The sequence below is a fragment of the Miniopterus schreibersii genome (genome assembly GCF_964146895.1).
Source record: "Miniopterus schreibersii genome assembly, chromosome: 2".
Lineage (NCBI taxonomy): Eukaryota > Metazoa > Chordata > Mammalia > Chiroptera > Miniopteridae > Miniopterus > Miniopterus schreibersii.
Genome location: NC_138102.1, coordinates 158,959,043 through 158,973,046, shown reverse-complemented (window position 1 = coordinate 158,973,046; position 14,004 = coordinate 158,959,043). Strand labels below are relative to the sequence as shown.

The 14,004-nt window shown below is 38.0% G+C and overlaps 1 protein-coding gene across 3 annotated transcripts in view; it reads right to left on the bottom strand.

Moving 5' to 3' along the window:
- ABCC9 (ATP binding cassette subfamily C member 9) overlaps nt 1-14,004 on the bottom strand; it is a 104,105-nt gene that overhangs the window by 24,136 nt on the left and 65,965 nt on the right. For all 3 annotated transcript variants that reach the window (XR_013997981.1, XM_081125431.1, XM_081125430.1), the window contains 6 exons: nt 10,965-11,061; nt 8,382-8,611; nt 7,569-7,717; nt 7,290-7,359; nt 5,089-5,246; nt 1,635-1,727 (listed from right to left, as the gene is read on the bottom strand). Coding sequence is in view for 2 of the 3 variants with exons in the window: in XM_081125431.1 (XP_080981557.1) it covers nt 1,635-1,727; nt 5,089-5,246; nt 7,290-7,359; nt 7,569-7,717; nt 8,382-8,611; nt 10,965-11,061 (797 nt within the window). In the remaining variant the exon portion in view is untranslated. The remainder of the gene's footprint in view (nt 1-1,634; nt 1,728-5,088; nt 5,247-7,289; nt 7,360-7,568; nt 7,718-8,381; nt 8,612-10,964; nt 11,062-14,004) is intronic.

Sequence of the window (14,004 nt, the reverse complement as noted above, 5' to 3'; positions counted from 1 at the left end):
TAAAACTTTCTTCAGTTTAACAATTCTGGTATTTGTGGTATTCAATATTTACTTTAAAGATGAACCCTGGAAGATCGAAATCTGGACAAGTAGGATGCAGGTACTTTTACACAAAAGTTGGGGCACCTTTTGTTTATTACGGTCATAATTCAAGCCTTGAAGGCTAACAGGTGCTACATTTTGTTCTTCTAACAGCTACATGGACTTTTCCTGACGTAAAATTAGAAACAGTCATGCCAAATTCTGCTTGTATATCAGACGAAGAAGGTAAATGAAAGATCTAAGCCTTGACTCTTGGTCAAGTTTCTCTTTCATGCTAAACCTTCAAGATGCTTTCCCTGATTCTAGTTCTCAGCACTCTCAGAAAATAACCACACCTTGGTTTTCAGGGAGAAAATAGAGGCTGTTATATGTTTGAACCCATCAACTTCTTGCTGACCCATCTGTCAGCCTGCCTGAATCCAGTCACTGCTTGCCCCCCACCTACCATGTTCCCTACCCTTTTTTGCGGTATTTACCTGGGGTTGGAAATGAAAGGCCATGCGTTTGTAGTCTTTGTATCTCCAGAGCAAGAGCAGTACCTAGCATGTGTTCAGTACTCAAATAGACAAACTCAAAAGGACTTGTTTGGTGAAAAATGTAATTTTTAATATGGTGTACGTCTGAGCCCCATTGGTTAATGCTGGCTACTATTAGAATATAAATTGTGTCTTAGGATCTACATTCAATGTCAATAAATAGTTTTGCCATCTCCAGTTAAAGTCATTGCACACTCTGATGGAACACCACACAACTGCAGGAAATATGAATGCTTCATGATGAAACCTATGTAGAGTTATGTGGAAATTCTATGGTACATGTGGATAGTTGTATCTTTATATTTTACTTTTTCACTCAAATATATGTGTGTGTGTGTGTGTGTGTGTGTGTGTGTAGTATTTCTTAGGTTAAAAGAATCTCTGGTTGAAATCAACACACATTTGTATTTAGGGTTGCAGAAACATATAATACGTTTAGATATCAATTTTCTAGATTAAATGAAATATTCAGTGATGCCACTTTTTTTTTCTAATTTACTTGAACAGGGAAAGCAGGGACAGGTTTTTGTTGTTTTGGGTTTTTTTAGTATTAAGTAAGCACTCTTGATAAAGCTTGGATTATTACTCTGTTTACCAACATTAAAAAACTGATTAAGTCCTAAAATAACTTTGATATAATATTTCTTTTATTATTAATAATACATTTATTTTAACTTGTTTGTTGGGTGCTTCTTTGCTAATCACTGGTTAATACTTTACATGCATTATATCAATTAGTTCAATGATCCTAAGAAACTAAATTGATTTCCCCATTTTACAAATGAGGAGACCGAGGCTAGGGAATTGAAAACCCTGGTCTAAACCACACAGCTAATATCTTTCCAATGTGGTGCTTCATGCTTCCTTTATTCTTGTCAAAATTTCATATGCGTAAACTCTAACTCTGATAATTTACTGCCTCATTTTCTTCTAATTTAAGACATTGCCATGCACACTGTGGGCATCCAAAAATGGTAGCAAGTATCAGTTATGTTTAGATAAATATTTGCGATGACATAATTTCCTAATTAACAAAATGAAAACGTGTTTACTCACCTAAATGCCCGAATGGTGGTGAGTCCTTCAGCTGTTTCTGAGAAATGGCAAAGTAGAGGGAGCTGGGTACTATCGTCAAGTTCCTGGAGGTCCCTAGAACAGGGAGAAGTGCAAAAATAAACACACGTCTTCAGGCTCAAAGAGCAGCACATTCATTCTGAATTAAGGTTATTATTTATCATTGTAACCATTTTCCTCTAGCACCCAATTAACAAAAACTTCAACAGCTTACAGTCTACAAAGGAAGAGAAAGGTGGATATATAGTAAATATGGGTCCAGGTGGAATGTAACGTGTTGTACAAAAATATTAGCCTTTATAACAGCAAAAGTAAAGCCCTGTGGGGACCCAGAGGAATGAGCAATTAATCCATCCACAGGAGGTGGGTAATACATTTTTTTAGGAGGTGGCATTTAGGCCAAGCCTTAAGCATGAGGAGGGCTTCAACCAAACAGTCAAGAAGTAATGCATTCCAGCTAAGGGAACACGAGAGCAAGCACAGAAGACTGAAGAACCTGGCACGTTCAATCGGGCTGGTGCCCAGCATCCTTTGGGAGTGCTGTAGTGGGAAAACGCTGTACAAAAAATGTGTGGGACTAGATTGTAGAGGAGCCTGGGTAGGCAGGAAAAATCACTGACGACTAGAAACAAAATGCCCAGAGCTGTGCTTATGCAACAGGACATGGAAGACAGTGTAAAGGGTGAAAGACAATGAGTGAGGTAGGTAGGTAGTCTATATAAGAGACATTTTTAAAGTTCTCAATGAATGTGATGCTGGTTAGATTTTAAACAAGGGGAGGACTGTAAGTCAGTCTACTCGTTTTATATGTATCCACACATAGGTGTGCATGTATGTGTATATCTCTATATATCTACATACCTATATCTATATAGATACATCTAGCATTCAATGCATGTTTGATGGACAAATGAATTTAACTCTTTTCATAAGGATGAACACTCATGACAACTTTTCTTTAAACCACATAAGCAAGCATTTCTACAGGATAGGCTAAGAGTTACACCACATGTTTCAAAACATTGCTCTCTTTACTTTTCAGTCTCTTTTTCTACACTTCTCTAGGTCTTTGGGATGGAGGAAATCAGAGTAGCAGCACTGACATTGGCCTGCCAGGGTCAACTGAACTGATTACACTGTTACACAACCTTCAACAATCAATTTACACCATCCTGGGCTGTCTGTTTAGTCCCACAAACAAATGCAAAGTCTTTTTTGAGTTCCTAAAATGGATTTGCTCACTGCAGAAACTGCAGATGAGGGGAGGAGAAGTAAGAGGGGAGGAGAGTGACTATAAAGGAATGTGAATAATCTGCTATTTTTAAACATAAAGCTAAGTGGCTATTTGTAATTTTGACACAAGCAACAGGTGATCACTACACTGAGGTTAGTAGTGAAGGAAAAAAAGTAGGAAGGAGGAGTCTTTGTTTATAGGACTGCATTCTGTCACAAGGTGAGAGTAGTTTGATCTTATAATCTTATAAGGAGGAAACAGAGCTAACTGCACATGAGATCTTTGATTTTAGACATTCAAAATGTTCCCCCATTTGAATTCTCCTTGGTGTTCACAAAATAGTCTGTTATGCTCCCTGAGCTTTTCACCGTGGGTGAGTGCTGCAGAGCCTCCACACCTAGAGGGTCTTTCTATATGTGTAAGACTTAAGATCATGTGGTCATATTTGCTAGCTTTCAGAGTATTTCAAATGAGAATGATTTATAATCCATTACCAATGTTAATTCTTTAAAATGATCATCCCTTCTGTATTTTAGTAACTACCAATGCTAACAGATATTCCCACTTATAATGATCAGAATTCGCAATTCCAATTATTGGACTAGGACCATTTGCCTAGACTTTGCACTGAACTTGTATTGCCAAGGGGCGAAAATAGTCTCAAATAAGTATGTGATGGAAGTAAGTCACAGCTGTTTAATTTAGTGGTGAGAAGGCAAGGATAGATTTGGAAACAACCAACAGAAATGAAGTACTAAACTTTTTGCCACTCCATCAAAGTGACATGAGCAAAACCACCAGAAAAAAAGGGAGAGTGAATTTGATCACTCTAGCCTCTCCCTTTCGGTCTGAATTTGCTATAAGAAAAGGGGATGGAGCTGAGGATGAAAAACACTCTAGACTTAATATAGATCCCTAATGTTTGAAGGACCCTAATTCATACCCCTGAGGGAGAAACTATATATATATTTAAATATATCTTTTATTGATTTCAGGGAGGGGAAGGGAGAGGGGGGGGAGAGAGAGAGAAACATCAATGATGAGAGTCATTGATCGGCCGCCTCCTGTATATCCCCTGCTGGGGGATCCAGCCTGAAACCTGGGCATGTGCCCTGACTGGGCATCGAACCTCAGTCTCCTGGATCATAGGTCAATGCTCAACCACTGAGCTACACTGGCTGGGCAAAAACTATATTTTTTAAATTAAAAATGTTATATGGTATTTTCAGAGGTTCCCAACTATATTCTTGTCTTTTCTTGTTATGTTCCCTGATTTTTTCATACAATTCCCTGTTTCAAGCCCTGTGGAATATTTTTAGTTTACTGAATAAACTCAATGTCTTCCTTCTTATTCAGTACTTAATAGGTTTTATCTTCCCCCCAAAACTGTTTCACAACAGCTTCTTGTCATGTTGATCTCTTCATGGGCCCCATGGCTCACACATTTATTTGCAACACAGTAAATGCTTAATAAATGTTTGTTGAAATGTGATTACCGCAATGATATAGCATTTGCTGTACTATTCATAGCAGGGCTTCAAAATTAAACTGGAAATTTCAAAACAACTGGTACTATATTTCATTTAGCTATTCAACATCTCAGCAAATGACAACTCCTATATTAGTGGAATAATTTAAAATCATGGCTATCTTTTATTTATTTGGCTGGATACTCAAGCGCATGTTAATAATCCAATTTGAAAATTTCTAATCTCTTAAAGTTACAGCATTCAAGATTATCTACTTTTATAGTAATTACTCTGCTTTATCTTTCACCTTTTTTTTTTTCTTTTTTTAGAGAATGTATTTTAAGCATTTTAAAATATCTTACCTTTTTTTCTACTTGGGAATATAATAATATTAAATCACTTATCCTTTGGGACTGTGCTGGGTTTTGTAAGTTTTTTGCCAATGTCATGTCAGTAAAAGGACCATGGCATAAAAAATTTTGTAGTTTGTGGACTCAAAACTTAATACATCAATCCAGATGGTAATATATGTCCAGGGCTATGTAAGGCTCAGACAACCAATTACAGAAACAATTATAATAGATCTCCAACGTCAGGATAGGTTTCATCATGCTAAAAATAGGCTACATTTTCAAATTCCATACCTTATCTTGAAAAACACTACAGCAAATTTGGATCACAGTAAATCAAATATGTAGGCTTTTGAAGATGAATAGAACGTTGTTTTACTTACTTAGAGGCCACTCGGAAGTATTTCTGGATAAAATAAAAGGCGACTCCAAGAGGCACAATAGCAGCCAGGAACACATGGGTAGCGTAAGAAATCATGCCAATGGCAGACAGGCAGAGCAGTGTTGAGCGAGTGAGAGATTCCAAAGTTGGAGGGATGTGCTGTTATGAAGGTAGTTTGAAAGAAAAATGTTTCAGCTCAAATACACGTTGATTACAATGCCATGTGATATTCATTTTATATCAATGTGACATTATACAGTTAGTTACAAAAGTAGTATATAAACATTTTCATTGTACTCCAACCTCACTCACTTCCCATAGTTTAATATATTTATCCATCTATCTACCTATTTACTTTTTTTGGTCAGTTATGACCTACCTATCTATTTACCTTGAAGATTTTATATAAATCGCACTATACTTCAAACCTTATTGGCCCATGTGCTTGTTTTCTTTTACTGAACAAGACAGTCAGTCTTCCCATGCCACTATATACAAATCTATTTTTTAATGGTTGCATAGTATTAAAAATGTATTTAGTTATTACTCTACTGTAAGATATTTAAATTAATTTTCTGTAATTGCTTGCTCAGATCCTCTGCATGTTTTTGATTGCATGCTTTATCTTCCTTATTGATATTTACATGCTTTTTATATATTATGGATGTTTATCTTCTTCCTTATATATGTTGCAGTTTTTCTCCTAATCTATTATATTTTAAGTTGTCTTTGATGCTTTTAGCTCAATAGAAGCTTAAAATTTTATGCAGTCATTTCTGTTGGCCCTTTTCCTACTGTTTCTGAGTTCTGAGTCTTACTTTAAAAAACTCTGCCACCCCCAAATTCTAAACTACATTTACTCTTACATTTTATTTTATAATGTTATGTTTTTATGTGGCCATCTTTATTCCATATGTTTTTGCCTTGCATTTTATAGCTAGCTAATTGATCCAATATAAAAAAATAATCCTGTTTTTACTGACTCAAAGTATCACATTTATCTTATCTTAAATCTCTATATATGCTAGTTTTGAATTCTCCATTTTATACTTTTGATCTAGTTGTTTCCTGTGATCACCAGTGTTTAAGTTCAATAGTATTTTGGGGGTATCTGATAGGGAAAGTCTTTCTGTCTAAACAGGATTTTTATAATTTCCAGGATTTTAAAAATCTGTTTTCTTTATGTTAGTTTTATTTCTATCTTGACAGTTTCTGTGTTTTTTAATATATGAAATTTACTTTTTACTTAATTTTTAATTGGTGTAGGGTAAGATTACATTTGTATATGTATTATGCAGATACTCTGGTGAACTTCCTAATTGGTTCTTTATTGTACTCATTGTTTTGAACTCTCAAGGTAGCAATCATTTCATCTTCCAAATAATGAGTGCTTTGTCTTTTTCCCCCTAAAATACATTCCTTATGAAGTCTGTTAGGTACAATATGACCCAATATGAATGTCGTGAAAACACCAACATTTTTCAGCATATTTTTTAGTCAGCTGCATGCATCAAGCATTTTTTCTCTAAATTGAGGGCAATTCAGGTATTCCTAAGGCCACTCTGCAAAATCAGAAAAGGCAAGGGCTGAATTTGGTGGATTCTTCTCTCAATCATCCTAAGGGTCTGTCTGTTCTTGGAGTTATATAAGCTCAGAATTTGAGGTCTTTAATTTCAGGACAAACTTCTAGAGGCCTAAGGGTCTACGACTAAACTGGTTATCACTGGAATATTCCTAAAATATCACACCATCTAAAGCTTCTCTCATGTCAGAGCCCATCTAATAAAAGTAAAGGACATCTAAGAGAGCTCGGCATTCCGTTCTTTACTTCTGGGAGACACTCCGCGTCAACTCAACTTTTAAGAACTCTACTGTGAATGGAGAGACAACATTGATCAAAATCATTCCTTTTTATAACAAAGAGTTTAAATGTTAGTTTATTCTTTGCTATTTCTATTTATTTCATGCTGATTCTCTAAATATTCTCTTCTACATGCATAAATTGTTTTGAATTAAGTTATTCTGTAAAGATTTTACTCTAGACATCATTTATGCATAGAATACTGATATGAACACAAATAGGCTTTTATTTAAGTTTTAGAAATCCTTTATTGTTCAGAGGAATCATGGTTTATCTCACAACGTTATGTAGCTTACACTAAGAAATTTATTCTTGAACTTAAAACTAACTTGGGCACTCACCTGATCAATGATATTTGTATCAGCTGAAAAGCGATTGAGAATCAGTCCCAGGGGTGTGGTGTCAAAGAATCTAGAAAACAAACAGATCGAAATGCATGACAATACTAAACTATTTGAAACCTGAGCACTGCAAATAGGCATCCTGGAGTCATGAAAATCAGAAGGTCCCTATTCGTTTGCTCAAGGACTGAAAAAAATTCTTTAAAATTTCACATTTCACTAAAGTTTTAAAATGCATGTAGATTTTGTATGTGGGAGTAAAAAATAATTACTTTTTACCTTATTGGTCCAAGAATTATCTTATTGAGGAGATTGTGGTGAAGATTTTTGGCTGCTGTGAGGCCCATCCATTCCACAGTGAGAGACGTAACAAGGCAAAGGAAAATACCTGCTCCGCAGAGTATGCTAAATCCAGCCACATAGTAGGTCTAAGAAGCAACCAACACACAAAAATACATATGGAATTATCAGTTGAGCTTTTTCTTACTAGAACACCAATATCAAAGTCAGACAATATTGTCAACTGCATTATCTTGGGTCAATTTAGGCAGTTGAAAGAGCGCAGCTTTTGAGATTTAGGGCAATGTCCCCACTACAGTCCTAAAGCCAAGTCCCCCACTTGCTTCTTTCATTCCCTTTCAAGGTTTGCGTAAGGGCAGATGAAGCATGAGTCTGCTTGCAGGTCTGAAATATTCTCGGATTTCTACATTGCAGATTTCTTCATTCCTTCTATCTCTAATCTCGGAATGAACAGCTAACTCACTGGTACAGAAAGTTAAAATCAGAACAAAAGCCTTGTATGTCTGTTACACACACACACACACACACACACACACACACACACACACACACTCCCTGTGTATATAACTCCTTTGAATGCAAATCCAAACATTATCTTTAAATATTTCTTACGATAACTTTAAAAACAAAAGTCATGATAACTGATCCCACTTTGACAGGTCCTATTCTACTTAACTTACTGAATCACTATGGAAGTCCTATGACATTTGGACTATGAGTGTCGAATTAGTTAAAAAGATATCACTGTTCATCTCAACCTTTCCTTGATGATTTAAACAGAGCCCACTGTACCTGATCAGCTTTGCCGGTATTGTTGATAGTGTACTCCGACGTCCACGTAGCCAGCCAGTAGTCTATAGCTACAATGACCGAGTGCTTCAGGAGCTTAGAGAAAATCATCAGGAAGAGCAAGAAGAACCCTCCAGAAGTGAGGTAGCGCCAACAGGTTTTCCACGGCATCTTAGTCCTGAGCCTCATTACCGTGGACATGTTGTCATCCTCATCTTCCTCCTCTTCTTCCTCTGCATGCAAAACACTTGTTTAAGCTTCACATGGGCAGCAGGGAGATAGAATTTGTATCAGCCCACAAAAAAAGCATATAAAAATCTCCCTCAGATCTATAGAAATACAAGTATTAGTCTTAGAAAATTTTAAATGCTTTTAGCAGAGCATACCTCATTTTTTTAAAAAATGAGTGAAAATGAATAAATAAATGATTGAGGGGAAAAAATAAACATAAAAATCTATATGCCTGTATGAGAGAATTTGCAGGTTTATTACACATACAATTTACTGGAAATAGAGACTAAAAGTTTACTAAGTTACTGAAGGAATTGTGTTGCCAATGAAACCACACATCTGGCCTGCAAATATTTACATGGAATTCTTTGAACTCTAAATTTCTGAATTTGTAAAACTGCACCAGGAAGAAATAGGCTCTGATATTTGTCTGTGTCCCAAGAGGGCATACTCTATGCTCTCTATGGCCCATTTTAGATGTGGTCATGGCAGGGCATGGGCAAAGAGAACCCATCTAGATGGCAAAGCCAGGAGCCACAGAGGACAATGGGCAGGGAGCTCTTCTCAGATGTTTAAACCATCTGCAGACTCCAAGATGGCTATCCTAAGAACATACTGTATTACGAGGACAGGGATTTGGGCATTCTCTGACCAGCAAAACTTGATCATTTGTGTGGGTCCAGTGACTATTGCATTTCCTGTCCTTTTCTTCTCCAAAGGCACTTTTGATTGCAGTTATCCTGTATGTACTCCACTACTGAACACTGAGCAGGTTGTGGGTAGAAGGACAGACAACTTGTCTTTGATTTATAGGTTATCAGACCACAGAGATCTAAATATGGATACCATGGGAAGATAGCATCAGCAAGGATGCTAATATTTGAGCTGGATGCAGTAAATAAACAGGTCTCGAATAATCTCTCTTAAGGGTGGGTTCAATGCGTGAGAAAGACAGGATTTAAAATTTACATGATCAAAGAGGTCGACACTTGCAAACTGTTAGCTGTCTCCCCAATATCCATATTCTGTTTCCTATTAATTGAAATTTTAACTTGCATCTGACTCCCCAGCTAGGGACAATATTCCTTAAATTTCCCTGTACCTAATCTGCCCATGTGATGAACTGGCCAGTGGTAAGTAGTAGAAACACATGCAACTACTTTCTATCTTCCCTTCCTGGTGGCTTGAACAGACACACTGATAAGCCCAGAAGCAGCAGCCTAGTAGGTATTATGTACTGTACTGGGCTCTTCCATATACATTACCTCATTGCACCCTGTTAGGAAGGTGTTTTCATCTTATTTTATACTTGAGGAAATAGATTAACACAGCAAGCCCAGGGCAGAGTCAGCAGCATCTCAAGTGGTACACTCACCACGGGAACACTGGAGTAGCTGGGCAAGACTTCACTTTTAGAGTGGTTTAGAAATCATTGGTTTTGAATTTTAGAGGCTGATGTCACCGTCACCAAACATTCTTTAAAAAACATTTTATATCAAGCAAATTGAAGTGAAAATCTATCTATTCATTCATCCATCCATCCATTCATTCATTCATTCACTCACTCAGTAAGTATTTGTTGAAACTCTGAATAGTTGTCATCTGAAACATAAAGGCAAAACATTTTGGTGTTCTTTGGCTTAAAATAATTATTTGTTTCTTAAATAACTTGTAGAAATGCAGTCTTGAGCAAAAAATATATAGGAAAAATGAAGTATACTGCAAGTAGTCTATGGACTTAGGTATGACTTATCTTACCAATTTCTTGACAATAAATGCCAAGGCAATGTAATTATTTCATCTCATTCCTCAAATTTCCAGTAAATCTTTTCCCCACACTATTTCTTATTAGATCCAGAAAACAAACAAATAGCTCTCTAATTCTCTTATTCTTTATTGCTATACTGTTATGAAAACCCCATGAAGGATCCCATGATTCAATATAAATATTTCAAAACAGTATTATCTCCATAATCCTCATTTATTGTTTATTTCTGAAGGACTGACGTTTGTTAAATAACTCCACTGGGTCATTAAACTAGACCTTTCCAATTTTTCTGAACAAAGGTCTACATCTATTTACAAACGACTGCCTTTTCTTTTCCACTCTCTCTCCCAGCACAAATGGACTAAGACACACTATGGGAAACCCCTCGAGATGCCTGGTAATTGAGTCCACACAGCTTTCGGTCTCTCCAGCTCTTTTCATGTTCACTGTTGTGTATTCGATTTAGCCCTTCGCCCCCTGCGACACGGCCTGTCCCTCAGTGGCACACTCAAGCATCAGCTGCCAAGGGCAAGCTCTCACATCCTGTTACCCACAGGAAGATTTCAGATGTAAGGGGAAAAACCTACCTTCGTCTTCATCTTCCATTTGGGCTTTGGCCTCTCTCGAGTACATGGCTCTTCGAAGAGTTTTCCTCTCTAAAGTTGTTTGGTCAGCTTCCATATCCTACGGGAGACATTGCGCTGTCACTCACGGAGCTCACAGCCACAGCAAGGTTTTGGCTTGCCAACCGGTGACCCGCAGTACCAGTCGTTAGTTACCTTTACCAGTCCGGGCTGTCTGCTCTCCCTGGAGATCCACAATGCCCGTCATGAGAGCAGTGTGGGCAATGCCTGAGGTGTGCAGGAAGAGCTTCAGAGCCAAGAGGCAGAGATCAGGGGGCCCAGAAAGGTGGTCACAGCATGATGGACATGACCCCGGGGCAGGGGACACTTGCTTTATTTTTACATCACTTTTAGATATTCCCTGTAATTTCACTAACTAAAGACGTACTTATGTTAATAAATATCTTACTTTATTTTTTATTTTAAATATATCTTTATTGATTTCAGAGAGAGGAAGGGAGAGGGAGAGAGAAAGTTGAAATATCAGCGATGAGAGAGTCACTGATCGGCTGCCTCCTGCACGTCCCCACTGGGGATCGAGCCCGCAACCTGGGCCTGTGCCCTGACCGGGAATCGAACCGTGATCTCCTGGATCCTAGGTTGATGCTCAACTGCTGAGTTATGCCCCGTTGGGCAATATCTTACTTTAAAATACATGCCATTCTGGGCTGGTTAAAGCACTATCTGTCATTCACTATTATTACGAATTATTAAATCAGGATGAGTTTCTTTAGCATCTCACTAAGATAGCTGCACAAAAGGTAGGGACTCCAATAGGAATTAATGGAACATATGTAATTTGGAAGAAAATGGGAAATGAGGGTGCTTAGGTGCGTAGCAGTTGAGGAGAAAGAGCTAGGAGGGGGATATATGCAGAAAGAGAAGGAAAAGGTAGCAAAAACAAAACCATGTGAATTTTTAAGGGTTGCTCCAGACTTGTCCCGGGCTCAGGAAAGGGAGAGCGTTTCGCTTACTCCTCTCCCCTGCTCCCAACACCGCTGGCCGGCTGGCTGCAGCCCTGGAGCAGCCCTGGGTGACTGCATTAAATCAGCTTCTGCCGCACACTCTGGGAAACTAACCATATCCCTGGTTTCTGTGGGGAAACGCATCCTGAGTTCCAAACAACTGACCCGCAAACTTTTGGAATCTATGGTAATTTAAGGGTTTCCTGTATATGCTGATACCAAAAAAAAAAAATCACAGTTTGTTACATCAATAAACCAATAAATCTTTCAAGTGATCACTCTGTCTCAGTAGTGACTTTGGTTTGGGGTTTATTTATTTATTTAGCCTCATACGACACGTGTGATTTGGGAGAGTTGCTATTCCAGACGGCTCTCTTGCTTCCAGATTCTTCGTTAAAAAAGAGTAAAAGTGAAAGTGCCTCCTGAACAGTATTTTTTCGGAGACAATCTAACATCAGCTTTTAATTTTGTGTAATGATATGAAAACCAACACTTGGATAGGAGATTAGATAAAACAAAAACTTAAAGAGCACCCAATCCTTTGGGACTAGTGTAATGAAATAAAACAAACCTGCACATTGAAAAATAGATTTGGATCTTGTTCAACCTCCATGCTGTGTGAGCAAAAAATTTAACATCTCATAAACATTTAAAAAAAAAATCTTTAAAATCTTGCTTCCTATTAAGTAAATGCTCATATTAGGCTCATTACAGGTTAAATATTTTTAATAGTGTTGATATTTGGATCAGGTATATATGAATTTAGTTACATTTATTCAATAAATATTTATTGAATGCCTGTTATGAGTCAGGTCAAGGTGAGAGGTGGGGGCTAGGGAAGGAAACACCAAATAATGCTAGTTTATTTTGCTTAACAACATTATGAAGATAATGGCTGATGCCATCCAAGCTAGAATTTTTAATAATATTTAAATCAGCTTAAAAGGTTATTTCCTTCCTCTTCTTGTAGTTTTCATTGCTGGTTTTTTTTGACATATTCTTTTCTGTTTACCCCTTAACCCTTAAACTGCCAGTTCTGTCTAAAGATCTGAGAGAGGTTGTTTTGTGAGTCATTTAACTTCACTGTCCTTCTCTGCTTGCTCGATGTGTTCTGGCTGCAGGCCAGCCTTTCTCAGCCTTGGCACTATCGCCATTTGAGGCCAGGTAATAATTGTTGTGAGGGCTGCCCTGTGCACTGTAGATGCTTAGCACCGTCCCTGTCTTCTACCCACTGGGTGCCAATAGCACCTGCCTCCCAGATGTGGCAACCAAAAATGTCTCTAGATGTTGCCAAATGTCTCCTAGAAGGCAAAACTGGCCCTGGTTGAGAACCAGTGCTCTAGGCAAACACCCTATCCTGTCACATAAGAAATTAAACAAAAAGCTGTTTTTACAAACACTTCCCCAAGGTGTCCTGTTGGTTTTGTCCCCACAAAGTGACTCCCTCGGCTTCAGATGAATTCAGGTGCCTGCTCTTCTAGGCAGCTGTACCCTCCTTCCATTCCCAGGTGAGGCTTCTGGGCAGGTGCCCGGTTCATTCTGGCTTGTATTGGCCCCCAATCCACCTCACAACTGGGTTCCATCTGTCCCCACCCTAACTTGCTTCGTATCTCCTTCCGCTGATTTAGAACCCTGTAATGCGTCTTTAATTATAGAGCTATGCTGTCCCAAATGATCACTTCATTTCCAAATATAACTTAACCATGGACTTTCTTCCTGGCTTGCTTATGAGTATTACTATAAAGTCAAGCAGTCGGTCTCTCTCTCTCTGCCCCCCTCCCTTCCTCTCCCTCTCGCCTGTTCTCCCTCTCTTTCCAGATCTTCTTTCCAAACTAAACCATAAATGGTCCCACTCCTTAAGCTTACAACATATTCTTTTCTCCCTGGCACCTGAAAAAAATATCATTTGGAGCCATCCCTAGTAATCAAGCTTCTCACAGTATAATTCTTAAGTGGGCACTTGCCAATTAGACTATTATTATTTTTTTTTACGAATGTCCTCTTTTCAATGGTTCTGTGATTTGGCCTAGTCTACTTAA